This window comes from Balaenoptera physalus (genome assembly GCF_965194825.1).
Source record: "Balaenoptera physalus genome assembly, chromosome: 10".
Classification (NCBI taxonomy): domain Eukaryota; kingdom Metazoa; phylum Chordata; class Mammalia; order Artiodactyla; family Balaenopteridae; genus Balaenoptera; species Balaenoptera physalus.
This window is the reverse complement of record NC_138889.1, coordinates 50,088,766-50,110,493: the sequence shown is the minus strand read 5'-3', so window position 1 is coordinate 50,110,493 and position 21,728 is coordinate 50,088,766. Positions and strand designations below refer to the sequence as shown.

Below are 21,728 nucleotides of genomic sequence, written 5' to 3'. Positions count from 1 at the left end.
ATAATTTAAATTATATCCATGCCTGAAAATTATTGGAAGGCCCTACAATTAAACATTAGTGATAGTGCTGGGTGATATCACAGATGATAATTGTTTTATTCTGTATGCATTTCTTTTCAAATGTTTTTACACTTTTCAAATGAAAGTATATTACTTTAAAAATAAGAACAGTTATTTTAAAAACTTGATGCCAGATAATGTTTTGTTTCCTTTGAGGAATTCTTTTGTTTTCTTCCAGTATAATATAATGAGTGTGATAATGACCGTCCGAAAGCTCAGAGCTAAAGTCAAACCCTTATAATTCACACAATTAGAGTTTACCATTCTTTTTTGGTCCTGATTTTCTTCTTATGCTCCATTATTTACTTGTATATATTTCTGTGGTAAGCAGGGGGAAAGCAGGGCATTAATGAGTAAGCAGAACTTTGTTTATAAGCTCTGAGACCAGAAGGCCTGTCTGTCAACCAAAATGGGTTTAGCTGATGATGGCTTCTCCCCAGACTTCACGGTGAGTTGAGATTGAGATTTAAAAATCAGAAAGCACAAATAAATAGTTAATACAAAATTATAAAGGTAGTCTATGGGAAAGCAGGTGCACTTTGGAAATCAGGAAAGGTTTACCATTTTTTTTCTATGGATTATAACAAAGGAAAATATTACCAAAGAAATTTTTTTCATCTTTTGGATAAACATTTAAGTAAGCACTACCCAATTATTTGCTAGTGTTTATTCAAACTTCAGTAGTTTCCTTAAAATGAGTTCCTTTATATCTTGAAGAAGCTAATTTTTAATTTTTTAAAAAAAATATTCTCTTCTGTTCAAGTGATTTAAAATACCCAGGGAGAGGGGTGATGGAAATGCTTTGTCCTTTAAGAAGTGGATAGATTTGAATAAGTATGAAAGTGTACCGCTAAGCAAAAGTGACTCAGGGTCAACTTAACATTGACTAATAAGGGAGGAGGAGAGCAAATGAGTTAGAAACTTGACTGTTGCTACTGTAAATTTTCCTGACTATAAAAATTATCATAGGGTTATATTAGGACTTAGTGAAGATGGGAGAGAGTACACAAAATGATTTTTCCCATTGCTTCTGTTTTAAAACATAAGAATTGTGAAGTAATCATATAGGTATAGGAAAGCAGTTTGAGGCATCCCCTGAGATTTCTAAGATCTTCAAGAAAGAACTAGTCAGCTGGTTAGCAGGAAAAAGCAGTACTCTCATTGCCTCTCAGCTCACACCAGCTGAAGGAGAAAGTTCCTTCAGAGCATTTAAAGTCTAAGAACAAACGGATGGAGGCCCTGGGCAGGCCAAAGTATGAGGCTTTTTCATAGTAAGAATTTAAAGTCTAGTTTCCCATCCTTTGAGGCTAAGAAAGTGACGGTTCTCCTGAAATTAAAAGAGAAACCGAAGTTTGGTTAAATGGTCATTGATAAATTTGCATTAGGTGAGTAATAATATATTTACTCTGTACAAAGGTATTAGTATATGTTTATTTCTCACTCTGTATACACACCTTGATTTAACTCAAAATACTATAATTTGTTTAGTTAAATTATTGATATGATTTTTTTTTTTTGGATTAAGCATAATGTGCCAGAAAGTGTGCTATCCTGGTTCTTTTAGTTATTGGTGATTGAGGAAAACATGCAAACCCATTAAGAGGCATAAACATTCCCCAGTGGCATCTGCTTGAATTTTAGCAGGAATACCTAGAAAGCAAAATGGGTTTCTACCAGGCTGGCTGGCTGGCTGGCCTGGCCATTCCAAGCCCACTGGCTCAGTTTTTAGAGCCTGGCAGTGACGAATCTCTTACCAGCAGGGCTTCTGGACAATTTTGATTCAAGCCTTGACAATTCTGATGAGTTAGCTTTGTGTTCATCGATGGTGTGTGAATTCTCAGTGGACTGTGCTCTTGTAGTTAAAACTTCTTTGGGAGAATGGTGCTCATTAATTGGAAAGGAACCAGAAGTCGCTGGCTGATGTGTTTCATTTTTTGATGTACTCGGGCTTGAGGGGGATGGCTGAAAAAGCAAAGGCTTTCTGTATTGGGAAGGCTTAGGATCATTGCAGAACTCATCTATGTCCCCTGCATCTTCCGTTCCATTCTTCAACCTGTCAGATTCTAAAACACTAAATTCTCCTACTTCCCGGCCATGGACTAGCCCCAGACTCTGTGGGAGTTCATCCTTCACTGCAGAGAATCTCACGTGCTTTAATGGCTCCAGTGAGTTTGAGGAGGAGTCATCTTCTAAAGAATGCTCCTTCTCAGAAATTCTCTCATGGATGGTTAGGCCAGGTGACACAATTTTGCTTTTGGGTTCAATGTTCTGATGAAAACGAACAGTTTCTGAGTCTGTGCTACTGGAACTGGAATTGCGTTTCAGGATCCCTCTTGGAGCCCCTCTTGTGTTCAGGGAGTCTGTCCTTTGTCTAGGAAAAGACTGGTCATCATCTTGCTTTAAGTCATGCGATTTATAGATCATTTTCCTGGCTTTGGGGATTGGAGCCTTGATTTGGGACCCATTCTCAGGGCCTGGAAAAGTCTGCTTTGTTTTCTCTAACTTTTGGCTTGAAATATCCAGGATAGATGACTTTTCTTTGGACTCTGACAATTCACCTGAAAAGTAAAACATATTAGATGATATACCAAATGAAGAATAACTCTATAATTTAAAACACCTATCATAAACTTAATCTACATTTAGCAAAAACACTAAATATTAAAGACAATGAAGCATGAAGCATAAATACAGACCTAATTAAAAAGCCTTAAAAAATTCATGCATGAACTTCATTGAATTTAAGATTGCTGTGCTTTACATACATACTTTGTGGTACTTTATACTCAATAAAAATTTTTTTTAAAAAAGAAACTTTAAAAACTCCTCAAGGAGGGTAAAGAAAAAACACAAAAGTCACTTTAAAAAATTCACGTATGGAAACCAGAAAAGGAAGCTCAATTTTTTAAAATCTCAATACCTAAAACAAAAATTAATTTTGTCAAAAAGTTAAAAAAAACAGGTAATGTTCCAGTGACTTCTTTTCTGTAAAATATTTTATGCTATATAAAGTGTATCCAATGGAGAGGAAAAATACACTAATATTAAAACAGGCTAATTGAAACTCCTAACTCTACTGTTTGTTAATTTTCTACCCCTCGTCCAATCTTTGATGCCTGTGGAATCTTCTTACAGTTGCTTTTGAAGAGATTAAATTGTCTAATGTTTCTTCTTAATGGTACATAAGAATGGTAAAATTCCAGAAGAGGCAGACTTCAATCAGTTAAACAACAAATCTGATCAAATGCTCCTGGAAGACTGTGCTGATAATTACAGATTAGACGACTGTAACATTGTCACGTGGTCTTTTTATCTTGAGGCAAACTCTCGATTTTAAACAGAGAACTGTGTCTGTACCTGGTAGATGTCCAATAAAGACTGTTAAATGAATGACTTAATGTCTCTGGTCAAAAAATTTTCCAGGTCACTGTGGGGGGACCCAAGGCATGGAGGTCACACAAGTGTCAGCTCCGAGACTGGAATGCATGAACTTCCGGTTTCTAAAATTTCTGCTTCCTTCCCTGAGGCAGGAAACCAGTGCGCATAGTAGAAGAAAACCATCAGGCCTTTTCACTTTCTCTTGAAAGCTATTTTGGTTAAAGGAACTCTGAGAATTTCCCTTAGTCCATAGATAACAAAGATAAAAATATCTAGCCCATAAAAATAATATTTACCCTCTTTTGAAGTCTGAAAGAAACCAGCCCTTCCATTTTCTGACTGCTCGTTTTTGATTTGTTGAGATAAGTGATCTTCTGGCAGCATAGAGCTATTAAATGGATTCTTCCTTTGCTGGGGAAAAATATTGTTTATTAAATTCGTTTTAAATGTCACAACAGCAACTCAGTGTCAGCAAATGCTTATTATCTCCAATAGTTGGTAGCTTTATCCAGTAAATTCTATCTGGCATGTTTGAAAAACGATGGTCTTAATCTGGTTAGCAAAGAATTACCATATATATGCCATACCAAAAAAAAAAAAAACAACCAAAAAAAAACACAGAACAAAATTGTATAAAATATACTCAATTCCAGAGTCCTACAAAGTTAAACCAGAACCAGGCATTCAAATCTAAATCTCACAGAAGTGAGATTTTTACAGATGTGAGAAAACATGGGCCTGAACATATCAAAGAGCTGGTCAAGGTCGGGGTAAATCTGAGACTCTAATTAGGGCAGATTCCCACCCGTGCTCTTCCTACTGTATGAGACTCACTGTGATAGATTAAAGCTGTACTAAATATAATTGTAACTGACCTTTCCTATAAGGATTTAAAAGACAAGGTATCTTGAAGTGGTTCATAGTCACTATCATGATCATCAATTCTAATGACAGAAAGCATGTCAGTAAATAGAATTTTTTTTCAATTGAAGTATAGTTGATTTACAATGTTGTGTTAGTTTCAGGTGTAGAGCAGAGTGATTCAGTTATACATACATACATATATATATATATATATTTTTTATTCAGATTCTTTTCTCCTTTAGGTTATTACAAAATATTGAGTATAGTTCCTTGTACTATACAGTAGGTCCTTGTTGGTTATCTATTTTATATATAGTAGTGTGAATATGTTAACCCCTAACTCCTAATTTATCCCTCCCCCCAGCATTTTTTTATTAATGTAAGACTGAATATCAATATTTGCTATCTGTTGTTTCATAAATTGACAATTCCCTCCCATAAGCAGATCTCTAACAGAGATTCAGGAAGCCATGAATAGGAATAAGGACTGATATGGAACCAAAAAGCCACATTCCTATGCTTAAAAGAAGCAGCCCCCAACAGCATTAGACTTTTCATTCTTTAGGGCAAAAACTCTAGGTCTTCAGCAATGCAGTAACATGATATCCATAAAATTTTGCACCACAAGAGTGATTTCTTATATTAAACAGTAAAAATTATCTATATTTGGTAGGAAAAAAGTACTACGAAATTCTCTTTACTTCACGGTGCTTTGATAAAATGAGAAAAATGGCACTCCTGCCCCAAATGAGATTTTCAAAGTCTGAGCTCAATCTACCTTGGCTGGAGATACAGCTGACTCCCTTGTGCTTTCCTGGGATGTATCAATCATGGTGGAAGCTGGATTTACCACACTGGAACTGCAAAAGAAACAATAATTCAGCGAATAAAAACTTACCCTTTGAGGAAGCGTAAATCACGCCTCTGAAGCCAGAAGCTATTAAGGCAGGATAGGAGAGGAAGTTTGTAAAATCAAACTGCCAGGAAGGTAGAGGGAGTTGGAGCCTAGAGATGATTAAGCAGCGAAGCAAAGGCAATGGTAGAACAGAAATGAAAACAGGCATGAGACAAGACAAAACCATCCATCAGAAGCCTTGAAGTTTTTATCACGGTACCAGGCACACAGAAGGTTCACAGTTTAAATCTGTACAAATAAACTCACCTCAAAGTCAGGACCTAACATCAGATGCAGACTAGAACAGTGAGCAGTTGTTCTCAAGAAGGGAACATCCCTGCCGAAATAAGGCCCCAAAGCATTTCAGAGATTCCGTAGGCCAGGACCAGAATGGCACTGCTTACTCTAACTCAGGTAGAAAATAGCTAAAGAAAAGACACAGGCGAGACAAGTGATTGGGCAGTAGAACAGAAGAAACAGCAGATCTAAGACATGCTGTGCCGGGAGGATGGCGGATCGGGGCAACTTACTGGGAACTTTCAACCCAATTCTCCAGGCTGGCCAGGTGAGTTCTCGTTCGAATACAAGAGGAGTAAAGACAAGCAGAGCATCCAGAAGATGGTGGGAGTTCAGAAGCCTGGAGCTGGCTTAGAGGGGAGAGGAGGATTCTCTAGACCATGACTGCCTACCGGAGGGACAGGGCAGCCCTAGGGTGAGAGTGCGGGGAGGGTGAATGGAGAAAAGTGAGTTGAGCCAGCTCCCTCTTGAACAACCACTCCCTTGGCTGTTGAGGAAGAAGGGCAAAGAGGGTCATAGTGGCCCCCGAGAGGGAGGAAAACTACCCACTCAGACTTCCTGCTCCAGTGGCCCTGCCTCAGGCATAAGAGGGGAAGTCACTATTGGCTGAAAGCACCGTGCCTGGTTAAACTCCACCAGTTCTAGTGGCATCACAGAGTCAAGGACTTGGAAGAAGTACCTCGGAAGGTGCTGGCTTTTTACCATGAAGCTAAAGAACTGGGGGAGGCGGGGAGGGGAGCATTTTGCCCCAAGGCCAGAGCCTTGCCCAAGATTGCTGTCACTAAAATTATGGACTAGATGTTCTTGCAAATTCATTTCCTTTCCTTCTCTCTGCACTTTGATTGCTACTTTTGTAGTCCCAGGGACAGGCTGAACACTTGAGGAAGCCATGCTCCCTTTTGTTACCTTCCTCACTGTTCCAGAAAGGAATTACAGCAGATGAGGCAGTTGTATATCGAATACAGTCTGACCGCAGGGATGTGAGAAAGGGGGGAAAAAGGATGGGGAGGGGAAGGGAAGGGCAGGGAACAAGAGGAGGAACTGATAATGGAGCCAGAATTAAGGCTAATAGAAAAACACATGGCAGGAGGCCTCTGTTCTTGAACCAGGTGAGCACAAACTTGAAGCAAGTTATCTAGCGGCCAATGTGAGAAAAGAACCCTGGTCACTGATAGAACTCACAGTAAAAACAGCCAATAGCTCAGGACTAGAAAGCAATGTCTCTTGAGTGTCACTTTAAGAAGCCAGTGAGTGATACGAGGAAGCTTATAGCGGAGGCCATGTTCCGTTTTCTCACAGTGTTTTGTATCATCTCCTTTAGTAAATAAATCAGTCACACAGTGAGAGGACCTGGGCCAAATGCTGATGGTTGGGGTCTCCATGGAACAGCCATCTTCTCCTGTCATCTTCCTCCTTTCTCCTTCCCACTCACCAAGAACAAAGGACAAGCAGAGTCTCTACACTCTCCTCCCTCTGCTCCCTGGAAATCCAGTTCCTGCGCCTCTAGCCACCAGGCCCACAACTGTCCACATTGCATATCATGTTGTTCCCTCCTGCCCAGAGATGAAACCAGTCTCTCTCTACTAAACTCTATGCAGCTATGGATTTCATGTCTGCTATGCAACGTCATTCTGTGCATACATACCTTATCTCTCATAGTAAACTGGGAGCTCCTTAAAGAGTATCCTGACCTTCTTTCTATTCCCCATGATGCCTTGTACAGTGCCTGGTACACAACTGGTGAACGACTGAACAACTGAAGGCCAACTGAGCCAGTGCCAGGGAAGGCAGCAGCACACAGGTGCCATGGTTTTTTAAAATATCTATGTTGTTTGCCAAATTACAATGAGGCACATTATTTAGGTTTTAAACAAAATGTCTTTGTTCCTGCTATTCAGAAATCAAAAGACAAGAAGAAATGAGGTATTCAGAGCACACGATCAAACACCAGAAACATACAGTATTCACTGGGTTACCTTGTGGTTAGGATTGGCGGGAAATGGGATGAGGGTGAGATACTTGATTAAGTACAGTTCACAAGTCTGCTTACTAGAAAAAAATAAAACAAGAGTCTTATGCCTCACACTGTCTCTGAAAATATAGTTACTTCCTCAGTTAAGCTCTGGCTTTGCTTCTCTTGAGGAATGCAACAATGTTTTGTTTGCCTGTCTTTTATCGCACAACCATCAATACAGCAACCATCGTATTCTCAGTTGATCTTTGCAACATCCCTGTGAGGTATGTATCCTTCTCCGCATTTCACTAGCGAGAAAACTGAGGCTTGGAGAGGTTAAGTCAGTGAAAGAGCTGGGGATTTGCACCAGGTGTGTCTGACCCTGACTCCAAAGACAATCATTGTAATGGCTAGGCTCTACTGCCTCTGAGTTCTCACACGAGTAAAGCAGTGGTTTATGGCAAGAAGACTGGAGTGAAGTCTGGGCGATTTCTTCCTTTCCAGTGACTCTCACTTCTGTCACTTCCTTTCCACCCCTACTGATTCCTCCTTTATTTCTGTCATCTGTATTAGCCTCATATCCGACCTCCTGACACCAAAGTTCCACCTCTCTAATCCATTCAGCATTCCACCTCTAAGCTGGAATGGTCTAAAACAGAACTTTGATCATGTCCCTCTTCTGCGCGTTACCTTTCCCGGATCCTCAAGGCCTGTGCAATGAAGTTGAAGTCTGAACTCCTCAGGAAGGAACTGGAGACGCTCCACCATCTGCCCCACTGTACCCTCCCACTCCGCCTTCCTGTTGACCCTCATGCCAAACATGACTCACTGTCCCTCTTTGCTGTCTCCCCCAACCTATCCCCAGCCCACCCCTCAAGTGTTTGCTCTACTCTCTTGACCCAAATCCTCACTATCACCTCCAAGCCCAGTCCAAATCTCACCTCCCTTGTGATGCTGGTCACCTATCAGCTTAGCTGGAAGTGGGTCTCCTTGTCTCAAGTCTTATAGCACATTTTATTGGTACCTTGGGATGGGGATTTGCTCCCTGCCTGGTACTATTTGTTATCATGTGATCAGATATTCATATACGGAAGCATTATTTTTCCTAAGAGAATACAGTCTCTTTATAGCCAGATACTGTGTCTTTTGTTTCTTAGAATCCCTCTCAGAGGGATCAGATTTCTATTCTCAGGGTGTGTCCTGCGTATATAAGATAGTCAATACATTCCACGTGATGAGTTCTTAAAACTGTACAGCAAGCCAAGGTTCACACCTTGAGCTCTGTAATTTCTTCCCTCAGGTACCCTTCAAAAACTACCTGCAATACTAGATGTAGCACTTAGCCAAAATGGGTTTACTTCGGTAAGAAGATTATTAAAATATTAGACTACGAAACTACTGTTAGGGTTCCCCTCCTAAAAGTGTTTGCATTTTAATACAAGTCTTTGAAGACTTAACTAAAAAGAAGAATAACGTTAGGTACCGTGGTAGGGACATCTGGGGAAGAGGGAGGGCTTTATAGCAGTCTTAGAAGTACACCACGTGGGCAGTGGGACAGTCTATCTGCCTCTATGCCTAGCCGTAAAATGTTTCCAAGTACATGCAGCAACTTTTAAAGCTTTTGAACCTTAACTAGCCTTTCCCTTTAAAGCAGTTAAAAATGAATTCCCTGGCAGTTCAGTGGTTAGGACTCCGAGCTTCCACCGCAGGGGCCACGGGTGTGATCCCTGGTCGGGGAACTAAGATCCCACAAGCCTTGTGGCACGACCAAAAAATTAAAAAATAAATAAAGCAGTTAAAAATAACACCAGACGTACCCTCTTCTGAGGTATTTTTCAGCTTAAATATTAACTGTGTCTGGAATCAGAAGCAAATTTTTTTTTTTTAATAATTATTTATTTATTTATTTATGGCTGTGTTGGGTCTTCGTTTCTGTGCGAGGGCTTTCTCTAGCTGCGGCAAGCGGGGCCCACTCTTCATCGCGGTGCACGGGCCTCACTATCGTGACCTCTTTTATTGCGGAGCACAGGCTCCAAACGCGCAGGCTCAGTAGTTGTGGCTCATGGGCCCAGTTGCTCCGCGGCATGTGGGATCTTCCCAGACCAGGGCTCGAACCCGTGTCCCCTGCATTAGCAGGCAGATTCTCAACCACTGTGCCACCAGGGAAGCCCCAGAAGCAAATTTTGCAAGTGTTTTTCTTTTTTTCCCCCTGTGTTTTTTGTTGTTGATTTCTCCCTTTGGATTGTTGATGTCTCCCTTTCTCCTTGGCAGCTAATGCTGTGCCCATGCCCAGTACCCAGCGCTGTGCTAACACGTATTACATTCAATGAGGCTTCAACACATCAACAAACACATGAAGAAATTGCTTAGGGATTGAGTGAAGCAAATTCAAAAATATGCTATGCCTTTTTTTTAAAACCCCAAAACACTGGCCCTTTACCACCGTGTGCGCCAATACTACCATGCTGACAACCAGTAACCAGAACTAGAACTGGGATCACTTGGAGTTTTCTTTGCCACTCGAAAGGGAACCTCATTCTCTGCTGCTCTGTTCATCAAACCTCTCTCTGCTTCCCCGTGCTACAGGTGCAAACAAAGATGAGTTCCAAAATAACGCAGATAGCTTCCCATGCTTGAATACACACTGAATACCCACAGTGTTTTAACTATTCACAGGCAGAAGCCCACAGAATTGTGTCCACAACGGAAGAAGGACTCTTGCCCCCAGAGCTTATTAGGCAAGACGGGAATACAGACACAGACCTACTAGAGAATGGACTTGAGGATATGGGGAGGGGGAGGGGTAAGATGTGACAGGGTGAGAGAGTGGCATGGACATATATACACTACCAAGCGTAAAATAGATAGCTAGTGGGAACCAGCCGCATAGCACAGGGAGATCAGCTCAGTGCTTTGTGACCACCTAGAGGGGTGGGATAGGGAGGGTGGAGGGAGGGAGAAGCAAGAGGGTAGAGATATGGGAACATATGTATATGTATAACTGATTCACTTTGTTATAAAGCAGAAACTAACACACCACTGTAAAGCAATTATACTCCAATAAAGATGTTAAAAAAAAGAAAAGAAAAAAGAAAAAACTCCTTCAGAAGCTCCAATATCCAGTCACTGTTGGCTCACACTCCCCAACTCCTGACTCCTGGCTAACAAAATATTGACAGGTATTGAGTCATTCTATTGAAGTTCACTTAGTCTAAAAGTACAGGCCCCAAAATATACTTAACACACCCAGTTCCCAAATGTTAAAGTATAGGTGAAAAACATGCTGGAACCTGATACTGAGTAAAGCAGTAGTTTCTGACACGGAAAGGAGGAACTAAACAACAGCTCCTTCTACAGTTCTGGGTGATTACCACCCGTGCCACGTAATGAGCAAAGCATGCTGGATACATCTAACATTTTTACTCCTGCCTTCTCAACCTACCTCATCTATGTTATAATAACATAATTATAAGGCCACCTGCAAATTGCCAATCTTCTTTCTTCCTGAGAAATGCTAAGTGGTTCCCATACCTCATTTCATTCAGTCTCATAACATCCTGGTGAGGCAGCTTAGTTCTGATGTACATACAGATGAAACCCGAAAGACTCTTCTGAGGTCACGCGAGAAATGCAGCAAACGATGGAGATGCAAATGTGGACACTATATGCTCTAAGGGCAGTGGCACCTCGGTCCCTTAGGCCCTTTGAGATGAAACGAGTTCCTGGGAGAAGGACAGGAAGTCTGACCCAGATAAAAGAGTACAATGAGCTAAGTTTGTGTCTGACACCCCCAAATCTTCTCTTGTCCCCCTCTTCCCTCAGTCAGTGCTCTGGTTTCCCCTTCAAACCCAGCTCTTAGGAGCTGCTCTCAGTTCCTTGAAGGGGAATCTAAATGCCTGTGTTCTCACTCCCAGAGTTTCTAATATTTAAGGTCTCCATTTGCTCTATGGAAGGAAGGAAGGCCTTCATCCCATTAGGGAAGTTGCAGGCAGCTGGTACATGGGGAGTCACAAGGAGAAAGAGGTAACGTGTTCTCCACATCCTTTCCTGAGCTCCCTGAAATACCTGTATGTATGTGAGAGCCCACACTTCCATTCATTGAGCAACTACTATGCTCTATGAACTATGTGTTAGGAATTCTACATGTACTTGCTAATTAGAGTCTCAACAATCCTGCTAGCAAACTATTTCATTCCCATTTTACAGCTGAGGAAATAACAGCCCAAGAAGTTAAGTCACTTCTAGTGCAAGGTCACAGAGTCAATTCGCAGCTACTGTTAAGGTGTTTCAACCTCTAGCTGACATGGCCTCTACAGACATAACAGGACATTACAAATCATCCTAGAGGGGAAATAGTGCCACCTACCACCCAGGAAAACAAAGCAAGTCCTCTCCAAAAGGGAAATGGATAACTAATGGGAAACAATAGAATCAGTATTCCATTATCCATGTGACATAACTTTACTTATATTTGACTCTGAAATGCCAGTTGGTGCCTACAGGATAGACCCTCTCCCTCACCTGTAAATTATGTTGGAAACATCCCTATTCCCCAGGTGCCTCAGCCTTGGATCCTGGCTCACTGACTGTCCCACTAGCAAATTCATTGACTTCATTCCAGTTGGAGACTCTGAATTGAGCTGTCTTCACTGAGGAAGTAGAGATAAAATGCAATTGCCCTCCCACCAAAGGGTAACAACTATACTGCCAAGGGACAGACACCAATGGGAAGATCCTTAAATACCTAAAAGCAAATCATCATGGTTCCAAAAGGTCTGTGGCAACGTAACCCCATAATCAGCTATATCACAGGAACCATGTACTGTACAAATGTACGCTTTGATTGGCCAGATGATAAAAATGTATGGAAAACACAAAAAATCAAGACTGAAATATTGAGGACAATCTGCATCCTTAAGAGACATCTATTGAGTGCCTACCATTTGCAGGTATTCTACGTACGTTACCACTGATTCTCACCATAACCTTTCCTATATAGTATGATTCCTATCTATAGTTAGGAAAAGAGATTCAGAGAGATTAAATGACTTGCCCATGGTCAAATGGCTAATAAGTGGCGTATTCAGGATTTGAATTCACGTCTGCCTGGTTCCTGTGCTTGAGCTCCTTCTACTGTACCAAGCTGTTACAATTTGATCATCATTCATCTCTTTCCTGAAATGACTTATTGCCCTACATTCATTTTGGAGTACCTCTTCACTTACTCTATGGAGATATCCTTAGCACAAATAAAAAACAGCTCTTGTTGGTGCTGGAAGAAATCACCACTTAACATTTTAGTTTTATTTACTATGCAGATCTGTTAGAAATTCTGGAAGCTGAGAAAGAGTACTGCGCAGGCTTTGTCCACATCAGGGCCCAGAATTCTCTCATATATGCCCCCTTCCCATGCCCATGAGACCTGTCTGGCATTTGCATTCACACAGCAGGACCAAGCCATGAATCCCACATGCAGCAGCTCTCCCCATGAGCTCAGTCTTACCTTGGGCTTGCAGGCGCTACGTCTTCTTCTGGCTCTTCTACAACACCGGTTAGCTCTGGGGGGAGGAAAGCATCTTTGTTGACATTATTCACCCAGCTTTCCTTTGCCCTGTTTGCTCTGTCCTTACTTTGCTCAGCTGAAACAGGAAACGATAAAGACAAGAAGGTTATCTATTACCTCCACGACCTACAACTCTCATATCAGCTCTTATCACTGAAGGCTGGAACCTGAACATCAGGCCTCCCCTGAGTGCCCAGGTAGTCACTAATGAGTCTGAGTACTTGGTATCAGAATTGCATCTGCAAGAGGAGTCAAAACACAAAGACCTGTATACAAGACCTAGTTATATTACTAAGTTGCTCTGAGGCAGAGGGAAAGTTTTTTGAGCTCTATGAGCCTAATTTTCCTCTCCTTAAAAAGAAGACACTTGTGAAAATTAAAAGAAATCATGCAGGACTTCCTTGGTGGCGCAGTGGTTAAGAATCCGCCTGCCAATGCAGGGGACACGGGTTCGAGCCCTGGTCCGGGAAGATCCCACATGCCTCAGAGCAACTAAGCCTGCACAACACAACTACTGAGCCCGCATGCCACAACTACTGAGCCCATGTGCCACAACTACTGAAGCCCACGCGCCTAGAGCCCGTGCTCCACAATGAAGAGGAGCCCCCGCTTGCCGCAACTAGAGAAAGCCCGCGCTCAGCAACGAAGACCCAACGCGGCCAAAAATAAATAAATAAAAAAACAAATAAATAAATAAAATAAAAATAAAAGAAATCATGTAATTAAAAAAAAAATTACATCTGCAAGAGAAGTCAGTAGATTCCCATGTTGTTACCTCCCTACAAGTACAGTCTCCAGAGACCATGGGTGCACATTTAAATGTGCAGAGATGACTAAAGCAAAATTCCGACTGCCCTAGGTGATTCTGACCTGAACTGGGGTCAGGACCAAATGTGTATGGCCAGGGGACGCTCAGGGCAGGGAGTCCTCACTGGGACAGACACACCATCATTACCAAGTATTTACTGAACAGCTACAATGGGCCCAACTTGAGGCTGGGTTCTGGGACACGAAGGGGAACAAGTGCTTCTATTCTGGAATGCCCCTCTCCACTGCCTCCTCCTCCCCAATCTCTACACATCCAAATTCTGCATCTTCCTTAATAGCCAGCTCAGATGCCAGGGCCCCCTTAAAACCTCTGTGATCCCTCTTCAGGAAATAACCTCTTTTGCGTCTGAACACCCAGAACTCTTTACCTGAACCGCTTAGATAATTAGCATCAACTGAGTGATGACTGAGTGCCAGGCATAGTGCTGAGTCTTTTGCATGCATTTTCCTATGAGGAGGGAACTATTTTCCAAGTTTACAGATTTGGAAATTGAGGATCAAAGGGTTCAAGAAACTTGCCTAAGGCCACATAGCCAGTAAGTGCCAGGAATACTTTCATCAGTGTTAAGAAGATGAAGCAATATAAGGGCTCCCAATTTCCAAATACTCACATCCATAGGTCTCTTTACACATGAGTCTATTTTCTTCAGCTGCAAAACGGAGTCTACAGTACTAACTTGCACCCTTCAAGATTTCTGAAGGTCTGGGTGGTTTTGGAAATCAAGAAGGCTGTGAGCAATGCACAGCATATCATAAGAGGTCAGCCCTCATCTGTAAGGAGCGTGGCTCTGAGTCCAAAAGACTGAAATCCCGGAGCTGTCATTTGCCAACTATATGACCTTGGACAAGTTACTTCACTTCTCTGAACTTCACATACCCCACATATAGAATGGGGATAGTAATACCTACCTTACAAGATTGCTACTACAATTAGAAATAATAGGGACTAAACGCCTATCATATATTAGATACTGAAGAGGTGACAGCTATTTTCCTTACTGAGTACAGGCTAGAACTAGACAGTGGCTGTTCTTAGGGATAAAGGTTTATACTGGCTAGTGCAGAGTTAGAGAGAAGGCACCCGGTTAATATTTGATGAACTCAACAGAATTCTAAAGAAGCCCTCAAAATGCTGTCTTTACAGTCCCTTAAATGATGTACTTGGTTTTTAAAGAAGTACCAGGTGTCAAGGTCATTGAACAGGGAGGCTAATCTCTTCCTGTCACCCTACTCAGGAGAAAAGGTTCTGAATTTTCAGAGTTAAAAGCCAAAGAAAGAGGAGGTGGTGGATCCCTTATAACCCCCAATTGTCTAGGCTACTCCAATTCAACATGGCATCTAAAGGGCTTCCCTCGTCCTTCTTCACCACAATAAGTCACTTAGCCCTGCCTTCATCCATCCAAACCCAGGGCAAGAAGATTACGACCTAGAGAACTATACATTATGCAAAGCACACCCCTTAATGATTTCCCGCTGCAGATTTCAGTAACGATTCTGACACCCTTCCTTTCTCCCAAGGACTCCTTCTCCCAAACAAATGCTGGCTCTAAATGTACTAGCCCAATCAACTCACCTGCTCCCTGGTGCCTCTTCTTTCTCATGGACGCTCTGATGATATCTGCTCCGTGGATTTTGTCTCTGTGCCTTTTTGCCTTGGCTTCATAAAACCATTGGCCACTCATATTCCTCAGCTGCTGGTCATCCTTAATTTTTTCAGGCAAATGTCTACAAAAGAAAAAAAAGCTTTACTTTGCTAAGAACCCACAGTAAATAAATGAGTTTATTATGACACTGCATAAAGAAATCTGCAAACAAACAGCCAAAATGAAGTTCTCAATATCTTACAAGATCCTACAAACCTCCCAGATGACTAACAAATGTATGCTTTGACTGAAAGGTCAGAGAAGCCAAGGCCAACACTTTTTAAAAATTCAAAGATTTAAGCCATGATCCCCAGATGATGCCTGAAATTTCTCAAGAGCAAATTCACTTTTTGGCTGCAGGCTTGCTGTTCACTGTTCAAATGTAAATACCCCAGAGAAAGATGACATATTAAGCTTCCCTAAGCTTTGGTTTCCTCATCTTTAAAAAGGGGTTAATAATAGTAACCCACCTGACGGGGTTGCTATGAGGATTAAATTAGCTAATGCATGCAGACCACCCTTTGCACATGCCTGGCACCTAATAAACACTCAGTGAATAACTGGTGAGGAAATTAACGGTTCATCAGTTCTTGCCATTTCACTGAAATGAGCTTATCAGAGACTTTCCTGGAAGCCTGTGGGGGACAGTGCATGAGGTCCCTGGTTCTTAATGTTAGGGAAATGAATTCAACAAGACTGGCTGGGATCAGGAAAGATCATATTTATACGGGGTGGGGAGTGGAGGCAGACATAAATTCCATTTGTGCAGATACTGCATCGAAGGGTTCCACGTCATTCATGCTCACTGAAAAGTTAAAACCTAAAGAACAAACCAAGTACCACCCCCCTAAGATCTCCCTCATTTACAGTGGAGGGGAAAACACTGTTCTACATGACAAGTCTTATAATCTCTGCATCTCTCTATCCACGTCAATAAAATGAGAATCAAAAAATCTATCTTTTCTTTTTGATAGAGCTGTACTTACAATAAAGTGGAATAAAAGCCTTAAGGGGACTTTGAACTCTTGGAGGGTAATGTGCTACAAAATCCAAGAGGGTTTTATGATTGTCGTTCGAGCCAATATGCACGCTTCCTAAAGTAGCCAATCTAAGTGTTTTAGCCAGAGAACGTGTATGGCGGCCACACCCAAGGTGGTGGCAGGGCTGTGTGTGAGGGTTGCACGCAGGCCTACCTGGGAATGGGGAAGGCAGGAGGGGCATTTACCTGGGTTCTGGCAAGTACGTTTTCTCTCTCCCAAGTGTGCCTGCAGAGAGTCTTTCCAGCCAGAGCCCCACTCTCTGCTGGAAACTCCTCTCCTCCCCCAGTTACCTAGAAAGAAGTGACCCTATGCCAAACATGTCCAATCACAACCCTTGGGCACACCTTGCTGTGAGAGCCCATCACCAAATCCAGACAGGGACGTGTCTTCATCTCATGGTTCTGAATCACCAGAGAGGTCATGGTTCTTATAAAATGTTTCTAATGGTTTCCCATTGCCTAAATTTTCTGTTTTTTAAAAAAATTTTTTACTGGAGTATAGTTGATTTAAAATGGTGTGTTAGTTTCTACTGTACAGCAAAGTGATTCAGTTATACATACACATACATCCCATATAGGTTATACAGAGTATTGAGTTCCCTGTGCCATACAGTAGGTCCTTATTAGTTATCTATTTTATATACAGTAGTGTGTATATTTACAATAGCCAGGACATGGAAGCAACCTAAATGTCCATCAGCAGAGGAATGGATAAAGAAGATGTGGTACCTACATACAATGGAATATTATTCAGCCATAAAAAGAACGAAATAGTGTCATTTGCAGCAACATGGATGGACCTAGAGATTGTCATACTGAGTGAAGTTAAGTCAGACAGAGAAAAACAAATATCATATGATATCGCTTATATGTGGAACCATTGCCTAGCTTTTCAGCACAGCAAAAAATCCACCCTGAGCTGCTGGTGGAGCTTTTGCCTTCTCTTCCCAAAAGGATCACATTCAAGTTCAATTCCAGAAAAGAGAAGTCCTTCCAGCTCTCCTTGACTAGACAGTGAGCCCCTAGGGGCAGGGCCTGTACTCAATATAGCTTTGCTTGGTGTCTGGAAAACAGTGGGTGTTTATTCAGCGCTTTTGGAGTGAAGGGATATCATATGAGGTCCCTGACCACCTGGCTTCAGGATACCTGTTCAGATTCATTTTCCAGCACTTGCTCCCATGCTCCCCCACGTGCCAGCACACTAGACCTCTTACTGATCTCCACACTGCTCTTACATGACCTCTGTAGACATTAAGGGCAGAAAGGTGTGGCAGAAAGACTATGGACTTTGATGTCTCCCCAAATTAGGTCCAAATCCCAGTTGTGACCCTTCCTAAATGTGATCTTTGGCAAGTTACTGAACCCCTCTAAGCTTCAGTCTCCTTGTTTATAAAGATAGGGGAAAATAAGACCTACTCTGCAGGACTTCTGGGATGATTAAATGTGGTATTTACCTGAAAGTACCTAACAGTGCCCGGATCCTGGTAAGAAACCAATAAATGTGAATTCTCTCCAGATGTCTTTCCCTCACTTCTCTATCCAGCACGTGGCCCCTCATCCCTCAGATCTAGGTAGCACCCCCCCAGGGAAGCCTTCCCTGATCCTTGAGGGCACCGTGTGGCTTGCCCTTCTCCATGCTCCCACAGCTTCTCCACAACAGCACTCACCACAGTGTTCCAGTGATCTATTTGCACATCTGTCTTACAAATAATCTGTGAACTCTGCAAACTCCTTGAAGGCAAGGACTAACTCATAATCACCTTTGTAACACCAGCATCCAGCACAGAGCCTGGCACAGAGCTGATACCCAGAAACTGTTGAGTGAATAAATCAGTTAACAAATAAATGCTCAGCAGCCAGCTCAGTCTGAGTAAAGACAAGAGATAAGAGAGATCCTGTCGCTTCTGGGGTTAAGTGAACCACGCTCCATCACAATGGCAGTGCCTTCTCCTAATGAGGCAGGCCACCTCATCTCTTGGTGGATTAGGGAAAAGCATGATGAAATACGGCATCAGCCACCATCATGTTAAAGAAGACCACAAACCCTCATAGCATAACAACTCCCAATTTCTCTTCATGAGATTATTTATTCACTTATCTTTGTTGTTCAACTGAAAGGCACTTTGTAAGGGTCCTTATGCAACTCTTGATCTGCTCCTGCCTGACTGTCTGCAAGCCTCTGATCCCACTAAGCTTTCAGCGCACAATGAGCACGCGCCATGTGAGTCAGGCTCATTGAAGCACGTGGCCCTTCATAGTAAAGCCATTACAGTAAAGAATTGAGGTTGGGTTTCTGGCTCATTTCTTTTAAAGTTGCAAAAGAATAGGAAATTCTTTCAAATTCAGTAAGTGCTATTTATATACTTCCTATCATGATAATCACTACTAGGGTAAATCAATCTCTTTTTCTAGCTTAGTCATTTGGAATATTTTACAGATGAATCTATATGTATGACATCAAAGCCCAAGTTTTATAAAGGTGTATATTAAAAAAAAGAAATCCCACCATCTAGGTGGTGCTGTTAAAATCTTCTCTGTACCTAGAGAATATTATGCTTAGTGAAATAAGTCAGAGAAAGATAAATTCTGTATGATATTACTTACCTGTGGAATCTAAGAAAATAATACAAATGAATGTACATGCAAAACAGAAATAGACTCACAGGCATAGAAAACCAACCGGTGGTTACTAAAGGGGAGAGGGAATGGGGGAGGGGCAAATTAGGGGTAGTGGACTAAGAAATATAAAGTACTATGTATAAAATAGATAAGCAACAAGGATATATTGTACAGCAAGGGAATTATAGCCATTCTCTTGTAATAATTTTTAATGGAGTATAATCTATAAAAATACTGAATCACAATGCAGTACTAATATAATATGAAACACAATATTGTAAATCAACTATACTTCGATAAAAAAGTTAAAATAAAAAATAAAATAAACTCTTTTCTACCAGCCCATATTGATCTCTCATTTTTCTTGAACTCTAATTGTACCAACCAAATTAGCACTTGATTCTCTCGTTGTTGTACCATTCAGCTGAAGTGGGAAAAAGGTAAGTTCTTGGCATTCACACTTTTTATACCTTACCATCCTCTCCACACGTGCATGTTGTACTTAGTAGAGAGCTAAGGATAGAGAAGATGCTCAATAAACACCCATGGGCTGCTGCTGGGCAGAAGTGAAGGCAGAAGAACACTCAACCCAGAGAAGACACTGTCCGGTTGGTCCTCCAGGCAGAACATGCTGGTCACACCCCATTCTTTCAGCTAATACATACAAAGCATGTGTTCGGTGCTGGGCCTCACGCGTGGACTTAACATGCATCATCTCATTTAATCCTTACAATTTCACCATGATGTACAAAGAATTCAGTCAACTGCAAAAGATGGCCATCTTGCTTTCTCTGTATGGTGAAGGCCATATCTGTTCATTTTTTCGTTCAACAGTTCATTAATTCCCTATCATATATCAGGCACATGCTTGGAATTGTACATAAAAAATTTAGTCCACAGCCCTAACTGCTAACGTCAACTCCTGCAGTGCAGAGAGAGTGTGAGCACTTTCAGAGGAAAGCCAGAAGAGCAGTGGCGCCCTTCATCCTGCCTTCAACATTCTTCCTGCTTGTACTCACATAGCACACCCCAGCTTCTAGCTATTCATCATGATGAAGCAAAGGCCTAACATCATAGGCAGGACCTGGTCGATATTATCTGCTCAGCTGTGCCTAATAAGAATCAGCAGACTGGCCAGAGAGGTTGATTGATCCATTCCCAGATTTTTTTTTTTTAACCTTTCAGTATATTCTGGGCAAGATGGTTAGACTCTGTGATTTGAAAGTACTCTTAAGATGTCTGTTTTGAATGAGAGAATGTTTGTTTTGAATGGACCTTAGATAGTTACAAATGGCCTCACTTTATAGATGAAATGAGGCCCAGAGAGTTTAAGAGGTTTGCCCAAGGTCACACAGAGCTGGGACCGGAAGCCAGCCTGACTCCTAGCCGACGTTCTTTCCACTGCCCCATCATCCTGCCTGAGAGAGCCGAACATGATTTTGATTTCTAAGATGGCTATCACACTTCACTCTTTCTACAAAGGCATTCAACCTTTGATAGAGAATCTGAAAACAAACACGTGAAAATGAAATAAACTGCAAAAGTTCTTTGCAGCGGAAAACAAGAAGAAACATGCATCACTTGTGCTGTGGACACACCACAGATCCCCACAATCTGCTGCGAGGCAGCACTGTGTGTGGGAAGCACAGGCTTTGTAGTTGGATAAGCAAGGTTTCAATCTTACAGGGCACTTAACTTCCTCCACTCTATTTCCTCCCCCTTGTTGAGTGGGTTCAGGTATGCTGCTGTGCGGACGAAAGGGGAAAATGTGAAGCTCTGTGTACGGTGTCAATCCTGGACAAATGCTGGTTCCTTTCCCCTTTGCTTTGACGGAAAATGCCATCAGAGGTCCTAGAAAGCAGTTCTTCAATGACAACTGCCTTTGTTTAAAAGAAAGTAGGTCTTAAGGCAGCAGCTGATCATAAGATGCGGTCATGGTTGAGATGGTATCTACTGCAAGAACGCCCATCACCCTAGATGTGGTTGTGTGTTTATGGTATGGGGAACGTGGTGCTGGCGGTGTACAGACACACAGCGGCAATGATTTCCTGCTGGCAGTGTGATGCAAAGCACAGGAAATGCCACCTCTAGAGTGTGTCATTTTCAAACCCTAAGAGACTAAAGTTACATCTCTGTATGTATGGTGGTGTTTCTTTAAAAACAGAGGACAGAGAGGGAGGAGGCAGCAGGGAGAGAGGAAAAGAATCCATCCTGATGTCTGTTTCACTGTTGGTTTGTGAAACGTCTCCAGCTGGTAGTTAGGAAAGCAAGCTGGGTGGTGAGGCATGGTAATAACTGGGCCTAGCACTGTGGTACAGGTAGGGAGGCAGCATGAAAGACAGTGACCTGGAATTGCTTTCTTCTAACTGAACCCCCGAGATACCACAGTAGACATTCCCTTGGGTTCAAATCCACATTCTACTATTAACAGGTTGAGTGATTCGGGAACTGGACGCTTCCCCTGTTTGACACTCATTTTCTCATCCATGAAATCAGGATGGGAGGTAGCATAAAGGATAAATCATCTCCAAAGTGCCCTGAAAGAGCCTGGATGTGAACAAGTCAAAGCACTGGATAAATCAGGAATG

General features: G+C 42.0%; 1 protein-coding gene across 1 annotated transcript in view; it reads right to left on the bottom strand.

Annotated features, from left to right (window-relative positions):
• Positions 1-21,728, bottom strand: part of SYTL2 (synaptotagmin like 2) — a 77,220-nt gene that overhangs the window by 31,605 nt on the left and 23,887 nt on the right. The window contains 5 exon segments of the mRNA XM_082410108.1: positions 1,815-2,618; positions 3,735-3,849; positions 5,081-5,162; positions 12,952-13,087; positions 15,413-15,564. Of these exon segments, the coding sequence (XP_082266234.1) occupies positions 1,815-2,618; positions 3,735-3,849; positions 5,081-5,162; positions 12,952-13,087; positions 15,413-15,564 (1,289 nt within the window).